The 11,402-nt window shown below is 37.6% G+C and overlaps 1 protein-coding gene across 1 annotated transcript; it reads left to right on the top strand.

The window, feature by feature from the left end:
- The first annotated feature begins 4,832 nt into the window (after nucleotides 1-4,832).
- Nucleotides 4,833-9,967, top strand: myod1 (myogenic differentiation 1). Its single transcript, XM_079683992.1, has 3 exons — nucleotides 4,833-5,862; nucleotides 7,595-7,673; nucleotides 8,253-9,967. The coding sequence occupies exons 1-3, from the start codon at nucleotides 5,284-5,286 to the stop codon at nucleotides 8,492-8,494; spliced, it is 900 nt and encodes a 299-aa protein (XP_079540118.1). The 5' UTR covers nucleotides 4,833-5,283; the 3' UTR covers nucleotides 8,495-9,967.
- Nucleotides 9,968-11,402: the final 1,435 nt, after the last annotated feature.

Raw genomic sequence — 11,402 nt, 5'->3', positions numbered from 1 at the left:
TATAATATTTCCTTCTGTACTCGAGGTATAAGTGAGTATACGTTCGTCAGCGTTGTTTAATACTTGAGATAACTGCTGTGACAGTCAGGGGTCAAAGGTCAGTGTTTGTTGCCCCGAAGACTCTTCAGCCGGCTGGGGGAGGTTTATGTGATCTGGGACTTGATTTGTGGATCCGTTTTGACTCTAGATTTACGATCTGAACTTTATCTGTGAGACAGAGGAGCTGCAGTCTGTAACAGAGATCTCGTTTTACTCCCAGAACGTCTCCTCAGCAGAATTTATCCTTTATTCCCCCTCCTGAGACATCCCTCATGTTGTCGGAGCAGGTGTCCTCAATCGCTCTGGGATTCTTGTTTTTCCTCCGAATGGCAGAGATCTAATTTTGCAAATAAGATTTTCATTTTGGGTTCAAGATACCAAGAGGCTGGGGGAGGGAGGGAGGCAGAACTGGCATCAAAAGTGGACGTTTGCTGCTCTAACCAACGTTTATTTTCTTTGTTGTTATGATGTCAGTGATGAAGAAATCAGAAGTTAAGAGAAAAATGTTGCAAATAAAGACGAAATGTCGAGAGTAAAAGTGAGATTTCTAGATCATATCAACCTTATTTTCAACAAATCAAATGTATTCTAGGATTATTTGGACTCGTCAAATTAACGGAATTAATTAGAAATGTCTCGACTGAAGCAGCGATCTCAGAAGAAAAGTCACAATTTCTCTAGAGTTAAGTCAAAGTTTCTAGAATAAAGCAGAATCTCGAAAATAAAATTCAATTGTAAATTATAATGTCCCGATGTGGAGAATAAAGCCAATCTCGTGATGTCGTGAGTAAAGAGGAAATCTAGAATAAAGCCGAATGTTGAAAATAAAGTCTAGAAATCTAGAACAGTTTCTGGAATATTTTTAAATGCAGACAATAAAGGAGAAATGTCTAGGTTTGAGCTGATATGTTGAGGATACATCTTCAACTTCCAGAGGGAAGTCAAATTATTTGAAAGTCAAAATGTCTAGAAAAAGGGTGGGGGATATAGAGAGGTATAGAGGTATTGAGGTAGAGAGATATTGAGGTATTGAGGTATTGAGGTAGAGAGCTATTGAGGTATTGAGGTAGAGAGGTAGAGAGCTATTGAGGTATTGAGGTAGAGAGCTATTGAGGTATTGAGGTATTGAGGTAGAGAGGTAGAGAGGTAGAGAGGTATTGAGGTAGAGAGGTAGAGAGGTAGAGAGGTATTGAGGTATTGAGGTAGAGAGGTAGAGAGGTATTGAGGTATTGAGGTATTGAGGTATTGAGGTATCGAGGTATCGAGGTATCGAGGTATTGAGGTATTGAGGTAACGAGGTATCGAGGTATCGAGGTAGAGAGGTATTGAGGTATTGAGGTATTGAGGTATAGAGGTATTGAGGTATTGAGGTATCGAGGTAGAGAGGTATTGAGGTATTGAGGTATTGAGGTATTGAGGTATTGAGGTAACGAGGTATTGAGGTATTGAGGTAGAGAGGTAGAGAGGTATTGAGGTATTGAGGTATTGAGGTATTGAGGTATTGAGGTAGAGAGGTATCGAGGTATTGAGGTATTGAGGTATTGAGGTAACGAGGTATCGAGGTAGAGAGGTATTGAGGTATTGAGGTATTGAGGTATTGAGGTATTGAGGTATAGAGGTATTGAGGTATTGAGGTAGAGAGGTATTGAGGTATTGAGGTATTGAGGTATTGAGGTATTGAGGTATTGAGGTGTTGAGGTATAGAGGTAGAGAGGTATTGAGGTATTGAGGTATTGAGGTATTGAGGTATCGAGGTATCGAGGTATTGAGGTATTGAGGTATTGAGGTATTGAGGTATTGAGGTATAGAGGTATTGAGGTATCAAGGTATCGAGGTAGAGAGGTATTGAGGTATTGAGGTATTGAGGTATTGAGGTATTGAGGTATCAAGGTATCGAGGTATAGAGGTATTGAGGTATTGAGGTATCGAGGTATCGAGGTATCGAGGTATCGAGGTATCGAGGTATAGAGGTATTGAGGTATCGAGGTATCGAGGTATCGAGGTATCGAGGTATAGAGGTATCGAGGTATCGAGGTATTGAGGTATCGAGGTATCGAGGTATCGAGGTATTGAGGTATCGAGGTATCGAGGTATCGAGGTATCGAGGTATAGAGGTATTGAGGTATTGAGGTATTGAGGTATCGAGGTATTGAGGTATTGAGGTATTGAGGTTATGAGGTATTGAGGTATTGAGGTATCGAGGTATCGAGGTATAGAGGTATCGAGGTATCGAGGTATAGAGGTATTGAGGTATTGAGGTATTGAGGTATCGAGGTATTGAGGTATTGAGGTATTGAGGTTATGAGGTATTGAGGTATCGAGGTATCGAGGTATCGAGGTATCGAGGTATCGAGGTATAGAGGTATTGAGGTATTGAGGTATCGAGGTATCGAGGTATTGAGGTATTGAGGTATTGAGGTTATGAGGTATTGAGGTATTGAGGTATCGAGGTATCGAGGTATCGAGGTATTGAGTTCCGGCCTAAAGCCGGGCGGTGTACATTTCTCTCTCTGAGTTCCGGATCATTCTCAGATTAAAGCAGCGTTAGAGAGCTGATGGGGTTTCCAGATGTTGGAGCTGCAGAGGTGACCATCGCTCCCCGTTTATGAGTCGTGTAAAATGCTTTTCCGTCAGCAGCAGTTTGGGACACCTTGTTATCCTCAAAGTGCCCCTCTGTGCTCCACCGCTTCATCTTTAGTTTCAGTGCATCTGAAGTTTGGGCCTGAATCAGACGTTAATGACAACATCATTGCACAATTCTGACAAACGTATCCTCACTCAAACCTCGAATACAGAAGGAAACTATAAACGTATAATATTCGATGAATTGTTTAGAATATGTAGAGTTATCATTAATGTAGAAGCTAAAGATCTGTAGTAAATACATTGAGTCAGGAGGAGTTTGTGCGCTGACCAAAGTGTGAAGTTTTTCAAAATAATGTCAAAATGTTGAGAATCAAATCAAACTTTCAGAATAGTGTGAACATTCTCGGGAAAAAAGTTGAAAATATCCAGAATAAAGTCGTAATGTTGGGATAAAATTGAATCTATAGGATGTGTTTGTTCCCCTTCCTCCTGATGGATGGGGGGTCCATAATGAAACCCAGAGTGACATTATGCAATCATTTCATGAAACTTGTTGTTAAGGTCTAGCTTAGAGAAGAAGCCCTGACGTTGTTATTGTTGTTTATTCCAAATGGCACTTTATTTTGTATTATTAATTCACCAGTGTTTCGATCATATATTTGTTGTCGATGTAATAAAGAAGCATTTAGCACTTTAGCATTTGTGGGGTTTTTGTTTGAGTGCTTAGCATGTTAGATCATCCAAAAGAGTCTCATAGCCTTCTATAGAAACTGTTATTGTGTTCGTCAGCAATCATATTCCTTTCCCTGCATCAGCACTGCAGTATGATCCATATTTGTAAACAATGTGTCAAAATCTGTGAATTTAAAGGATTATTCTGGATTTTTCACTTCATAACTTCAGGTGAATTTCAGACTTTGACTTCTATTAGGAACTTATTTTGTTAAGCTGTGTTTCAATTGTATTTAGATGCACAACACTGATATCCACACACCTTTAATTACCGGCATATTTAAACATTATCATCTTGTTATTGTTGTGTGGGGGGGGGGGGTCTGTATTTAAAGACCTTTCAATCACCTTTGGAGTGATAGGGATAATCCTGTGAGTGGAGGCTTTGAATATTTCCTCCAACACTTAAAGCATCAGCTCGTGACCATCTGTCACTCAGAGGAGAGTGGAGGGTAGCTCCATGCAGATGTGAGCTCTGCAGCGCCCTCTGCTGCAATATGTCGGTACTGCAGGTATACTTTATATATAAATATTAAAAATCTATAATCTACATTTGAATGTGTGTGGATGGTGATGCAGATGGGAGGCAGGACGTTTAATAATATCTCAATTACATTTAACTAATCATTTTTTAATTTTACTGGTATAAACTTACAGTGTTTACACTGTGTGGCTTATTATGAAATATGAGGCCTTGTATGAAGTAGTTCTGCTCATTTTGGATATCATTTGTCTCTTAATAAGTTTAACTTCCTTACAAATATGAAAAGTAATAAAAGAAAATAATTAAAAAAAAGATTATTCTCAACATTATTTGGTTTTAAATGTTTGTTAATATGGTTTTTACCTAATAATAAAAAAAAGTAATTAGTCACAAGGTGAACACATCACAAACTGGATGATAATTAACTCAAATTTAAAATGTAATTTCTGTCACAATATCAACATTAATTCTTATTTTATACTACTTTGCTCCAATTTGATTGTATGTTATTATTTCTATACAGATTTAAATTTACCAAGATGATAAAATTCTCCTTTTTTTATTACCGTTTTCTGCTTTGATTTAAGAAATATATTTCTCTTTTCCACCTTTTTTTATACTATTCCTTTTAAAATATAAATAAATACAAATAAAAGGTTTTAAACTTCGAATTGGGTTTTCTAATTTGTTTATTGTTTTTACACATCATTTATTCAATGAGTTAAAACACATTTATTCCATTAAAATCATGTTGTATTTACTTTTAAAATGTATTATTCTGTCATGGGGCCTACACATCAGATTAGGCCCCAACCATATTTAATTTGTTCTTGATCTTTTGATGTAATTCCCTTTTGTAACCCGTCCCTCCTTGCTGCCAGAAAAACATTGTATTTAATTAAAAAAAACGTATAGCAATTTATTATTAAAAAAACAGACTTTGTAATAAAATGAAAACTCAAATAGACCCTCTATAAAGTAACCCTCCCCCCCTGATTTAAATCCTTAATATCTGCTGTCAGTATTTGTTCTCGCACATGTGTTTTTGAGAGCTGCAGTTTATTACCCCGCTGTTACTGCTCTGTTAGAGGTAATTGTACACTAATTACCGTGAAGCTGTAAAAACCCCGCCCTCTTTTCGCTGATTGGTCAGACCCCAGCTCACATCACTGATCTGACCCCGCCCCCCTCGGGTTGTCCCAGGTATAAAACTATCCAGGTCAACAGCTGAGAGGACAGAAGAGAGTGTGAAGGACTCTACATTCCCCTCCAAAAACAAAAAGACTCAGACACTTTCTGGATTTTCCTTCTTCTTCTTCTTCTTCTTCTTCCTCTTCTTCTTCTTCTTCAAAGTCAACTTTATTGTCAATCTTCCAGTTTTGTGTTCTTCTCCTCCTTCTCCTTCTTCTTCGGTGGTGTTTTAGATTTTTTTCTGTGTGATCATGGAGCTGTCGGATATCTCTTTCCCCATCCCTGCCGCAGATGATTTCTACGACGACCCGTGCTTCAACACCACTGACATGCACTTCTTCGAGGACCTGGACCCGCGCCTGGTGCACGCGGGCCTCCTGAAGCCGGACTCTTCTTCCTCGTGCCCCTCTCCCTCACCGTCATCCTCCTCCTCTTCCTCCTCCCTGCACCACCACCACCAGGATGAGCACGTGCGGGCCCCCAGCGGACACCACCACGCGGGCCGCTGCCTCCTCTGGGCATGCAAAGCGTGCAAGAGGAAAACCACGGGTGCGGACAGGAGGAAGGCGGCCACCATGCGCGAGAGGCGGCGGTTGGGCAAGGTGAATGACGCGTTTGAGAACCTGAAGAGATGCACATCTGCCAATCCGAACCAGAGGCTGCCCAAAGTGGAGATCCTGCGCAACGCCATCAGCTACATCGAGTCTCTCCAGGCACTGCTGCGCGGAGCAGGGGGGGGCGGGCCGGAGGAGAGCTTCTACCCGGGGATGGAGCACTACAGCGGGGACTCAGACGCCTCCAGCCCCCGGTCCAACTGTTCCGATGGCATGGTGAGTGTCAGGGAGCCAGACAGCTGTCAAACAGGCAGCTGGGGAGGGGGGAGAGAGGGGGGTTTGAGTGTGTTTATCCACTGCGTCTTTACGCACGGAAAAGTTAGTTTTGGTTATTTGTTTGTTTTATTCGTTTTTGTAATTCCTAAAAACACGTGTACAATAGTTTATATATGATATAGTATCCACTTATCTTTACTTCGGTTTTCTTTTTTAGTTTGACTCGTTTTCTTGTTTTGTTTTGGTGCTTTTGTAAGCTCCTTTTTGAAGTGAGTTGATCCACTGCGTCTGTAGGCGCGGACAAGTTAGATTTGTGTTTAGTTTTAAATCTTAGTTTTCCTTATTTTATTATATATTTTGTCAAACATGCAGCAGGGGGGGGGGAGAGGGTTGATTGAGTGTTCTTATGAACGTCTCCAAGAGTGTATCCACTGTGTATTTACGCACGGAAAAGTGTTTTGGTTATTTTGTTGTTTTTATATTCGTTCTTTTATTTGAGACACTAATTTATCCGTACTTTGGTTTTCTTTTTTAGTTTGACACGCTTCACTGGTTTAGGTTTCTGTTATTGTTATTCACATTTCTCTGTGTAGCCTAAATGTATTTTCTCTCCATCACTGATCTGTATTTATTCTGCGGGGAACAGAAGCTTAGAAACGCTCTCATGTCTTCTCTAAAGGACCGGGGGGAGATCTGGGGATATTAGCTTGATCTCCCCCCGGTCGTAGTTTTAGTTTCATTTGTTTATTTATTTATTTTCAATAAGATTTCGTTAATTTAATTTGATTGTCACGATGTATTCTTTTAGCCTTTGACCGTTTACACATCCTATTAAATGTGTTTTATTATTATCGATTTGATTCGTTTAATCTCAGGTTCTCTTTTATCTGTAAATTAAGTGACATTAAAAAAAAGACAAAAACATGGATTTTAATAGTTAATACAACGTTTTCGTTTTGATTCAGAAAAGCATCATTTTTCTGCACTAGATTTCTTTCAAACATTTTTTTTTGTGGAAACTAAAGCTTTATACATTTCGTTAGATCCCTTATATTACTCTGTCCTAAACGCAGAGATGATTTACGTTGATTCACTCGCGATTTGAATGTTTAATGAGGATTTAATATAGTGTTCATTACATTTTGAATTTCGTTAATTTTTTACGATAATTTTATTTTATTTCCATGAAAATCGTTCGTAAACATTTTATTGAAAAATGATTACTAGTGAAATGATAATATGTGTAGTAGGGTGGTCCTTAGTGCCATGTACATTTTTGAATTCATTTATTTTAAGCTCCAACCGGAACTCGTTATGATAGTCAATACAACTCTCCTGGTGAATGTTATTCAAATTCCAGCAACATTTACCCCTCCCTCATCAGCCTTGAAGTGTAGCCTCACTGTAGGGTGGTCCTTCAAAATTGAAAGTGGGAAAGTCTAAGCCCCAACCCCCAGAATGCATTCTATTAGTCAAGACAACTCTCCTGGTGAATTTGTCCGTCCCCCCCGTCCCCCGTCCCCCTCGTCAGTTTAAATCCGTCTTTTCTCACTTTAACTTTGTGTTTTTGCTTATTTTGCCTATTTGAACTCATTGTCTGTCTTCGGCCTATCTGTGTAAACTGATCCCAGGCCTTAGATCAGGACTTCCTGTGACCGGTTTATTGTAAATAATGCAGAAGTGTGACTGAAACTTATTTCTTAACTTATGTCTTGTTCCTTTGCCTCTGCAGACGGATTTCACCGGACCCAGCTGTCAGAAAAACAGAAGAGGAAATTATGAAAGCTCGTATTTCTCCGAGAAACAAAACGGTAAGAAACCCCCAAAAATAAATGGATAATAAAATATAATATTTTTAATATAATAATAACGATAATATATACAGCTTACAGGCCAGTTATGCTGCCACTTAAAATATGTCTAGTGATAAATAAACATTAAATATCTTCAAATTAATTTATTTTTTAGCGTCAAAAAGTGTGTTTTGTTTGATTTGCAAATGTGCACGTTTTATAATTGTATAATTCTTCCAGAGTAAAGCTATAAACATAGTTGAGAAAAACCTATAAATAATACAACTAAAAAAATCATATATATTCTGAGCAGGACAATACAGATAAAAACAGAGTTGTGTGTTATACTTCATAGAGAAAAAATATGATCATTTAATCTTAATCTTAGTATTATATTATTTACTTTGGCTTATTTAACAGTAAAAGCAAAGGGAAGATGATGTTTCTTAATGTCTTAGATTTTAGTAAAGTACGCTGAATTGCCTTGTGTTGAAAAGTGCTAAATAAACTTGCCTTGCTTTGCCTTGAAAATTAAAAGATTTATTCAGAATATATATTTTTTAGATTTTTAACGTTTATTTGTGTTTTGTTTTGTAGGTTCTCTGAAGAATCGAATCTCTGTTGTCTCCAGCCTCGACTGCCTGTCCAGCATTGTGGAGCGGATCTCAACCGACACCCCCTCTGCCCCCGAACCAGAGCAGAACCAGAACCAGAACCAGACCCAGACCCAGAACCAGAACCAGACCCAGACCCAGAACCAGAACCAGAACCAGAACCCCATCCATACCCCCATCCAGACCCCCATCCAGGACCCAAACCTCATCTACCAAGTCCTATAAACCCCCACTATCTCTACCTTTTAATTTAGTTGAACTGAACTAAGTTCCACCTGTTTGCACCAGATTCCTTCCAAAAAAAGAGAAATATGGAAGCTCATTTGTGCCAAGAAAAAAAAGAGAAATCTGGGAAAATCTTTTTTGAGTTCATAAAAAACAACTTAAAGCCCATTTACGTATTTACCTAAAAGTATTTGTCGCTATTGGTGGAGTGTGTTATTTTATATCAGACTATCTCTACCTTTTAATTTCATTTAACTGAACTGAGTTTCACGACCTGCATCAGATTCCTTCCAAAAAAAACTAAATGTATGGAAGCTCATTCGTGCCAATCCTTTTTAGTTTCTAAAGAACAACTTAAGGCCCATTTACTTACTGCTAAAGTATTTGTCGCTATTGGTGGAGTTTCTTACTTTATATCAGATTTTATAGATTTTATAATTACCGAGCAAGCTCCACGTGCAGAAGACGATTTTGCAAAGAAAATATTTTTTGTATTTTTAAGTCTTAATCACACAGCTTTTAAATAAGTATTACAAATATTAGTTACAACAAAAAAACATAGATAATTATTTCAAGATAAAGCTGTGTAATCTAATTTTGATTCATATTTTGAACATTTTAAGAATATATTTTTGTGACCTGACATGTAAAAAAAATATTTGAAAGAGGATTCAAAGTGGATTTTCTCATTCCCAAGTTTCCATACGCCATATTTATTTTCCTGGCATTAATTATCTTCCATATTTAACTATATTTAACCCCTGAAATTCTCTTTCCTGCTGTAAAAAAAAATGCATTTTAGATGTAAAAACCACTATGAATGCTGGGAAATGTCGTTTTTAAACACAGGTTTAGTGATGAATACAACTCTGTTCAGTCATTGCATTATTTCAATTTTATTTTAAGTTATGAGAAGTTATTTTAAAGGCTGATTTAGGGTCAGTCGTCCAGATGGATTTTTTTTTCTTCCTCTCTGTGCAAAAAGTCTATTTGATGAAGGACGGAGGCCAAACAAAAAAAACATCCATTTACATTCCTCCACTTTCGTCCATCTGAAGTCGTAAAAAAAGCCCCAGCTGTTTGAATCCCTCGGGAGGTAAAGCAACTGCAATAACATCCAGTGATATTTTAAAGATATGCCATGCAAAACTGCAGATTTCTGTAGAAAAACTGCAGTAAGTAACAACAACAAAGTGTGGGAGTCTGTCTGCTTCCTGTTCAATTTAAAAACATTTATTATTATTTGATGTTTTCACTCACTGCAGCGGAGGACCACTTTTCTGTTTCTGTACATACGATGTAAATAAGAGCTGATTTGTTCCAATGAAAGTGTTAATTATGTATTTAATGTTTCCGTCTGTACGTGCTTTTGTTTGTTTGTTGTGAAAATGTTAAACTTTATATTTATACATCTGAAAACTGAGTGACAGTCTTATGACTAATAAATGAAAATGAATATTTATACAAAAAAAACACGACTCTACTTTTTGATTTATGTAAACAATTGTCATTTTCTGAGTAACCTTTGGATATCCAGGCTTCAGGATTATTTAGATTTTAATGTATTTTATTGACAGATGAGAACGTTATTTAATGGTACAAAGAATATATATAATATGTCCTTAAATATACGTTAATTACATAAGATATAAGCACTTTCTACTTTTAAATATTTTAATTACATTGAGCTGTATTTTATGATGAGCTTTAGTCTTTTTTAATAATTTTACAATTTTATTTCCACTTTTAGAGAAATTAAAATATATTTTGTAGAAAAGCTCGAAAAACTAATCATATAATATTTTGCACCAAAAATTCAAGGAACTCAAGTGAACTGAATACAATATATTTATCAGCTTTAGGAGGATTTTTCACCGGAAAACAAAGGTACCAGTCTGGTAGTAAAATAAACCATTCAACCTTTAAACCTGCAGCGCCATCGTGTGGTCGCAGAGAAGAACTGCATCTACAGAGGCTTTGGTGTTTTGAGAGATTACAATGAAATAACTTATTTCTTCAAGAGTCCTCTCCTGCTGATGTTCAGGTGTATATCAGTATGTAGTGTCTCTACTTTAAAGAGTCCTCTCCTGCTGATGTTCAGGTGTATATCAGTATGTAGTGTCTCTAATTTAAAGAGTCCTCTCCTGCTGATGTTCAGGTGTATATCAGTATGTAGTGTCTCTACTTTAAAGAGTCCTCTCCTGCTTATGTTCAGGTGTATATCAGTATGTAGTGTCTCTACTTTAAAGAGTCCTCTCCTGCTGATGTTCAGGTGTATATCAGTATGTAGTGTCTCTACTTTAAAGAGTCCTCTCCTGCTGATGTTCAGGTGTATATCAGTATGTAGTGTCTCTACTTTAAAGAGTCCTCTCCTGCTGATGTTCAGGTGTATATCAGTATGTAGTGTCTCTACTTTAAAGAGTCCTCTCCTGCTGATGTTCAGGTGTATATCAGTATGTAGTATCTCTACTTTAAAGAGTCCTCTCCTGCTGATGTTCAGGTGTATATCAGTATGTAGTGTCTCTACTTTAAAGAGTCCTCTCCTGCTGATGTTCAGGTGTATATCAGTATGTAGTGTCTCTAATTTAAAGAGTCCTCTCCTGCTGATGTTCAGGTGTATATCAGTATGTAGTGTCTCTACTTTAAAGAGTCCTCTCCTGCTTATGTTCAGGTGTATATCAGTATGTAGTGTCTCTACTTTAAAGAGTCCTCTCCTGCTGATGTTCAGGTGTATATCAGTATGTAGTGTCTCTACTTTAAAGAGTCCTCTCCTGCTGATGTTCAGGTGTATATCAGTATGTAGTGTCTCTACTTTAAAGAGTCCTCTCCTGCTGATGTTCAGGTGTATATCAGTATGTAGTGTCTCTACTTTAAAGAGTCCTCTCCTGCTGATGTTCTGGTGTATATC

The sequence above is a fragment of the Notothenia rossii genome (assembly GCF_949606895.1).
Source record: "Notothenia rossii genome assembly, chromosome: 5".
Lineage (NCBI taxonomy): Eukaryota > Metazoa > Chordata > Actinopteri > Perciformes > Nototheniidae > Notothenia > Notothenia rossii.
This window is presented reverse-complemented; position numbering and strand designations above follow the sequence as displayed.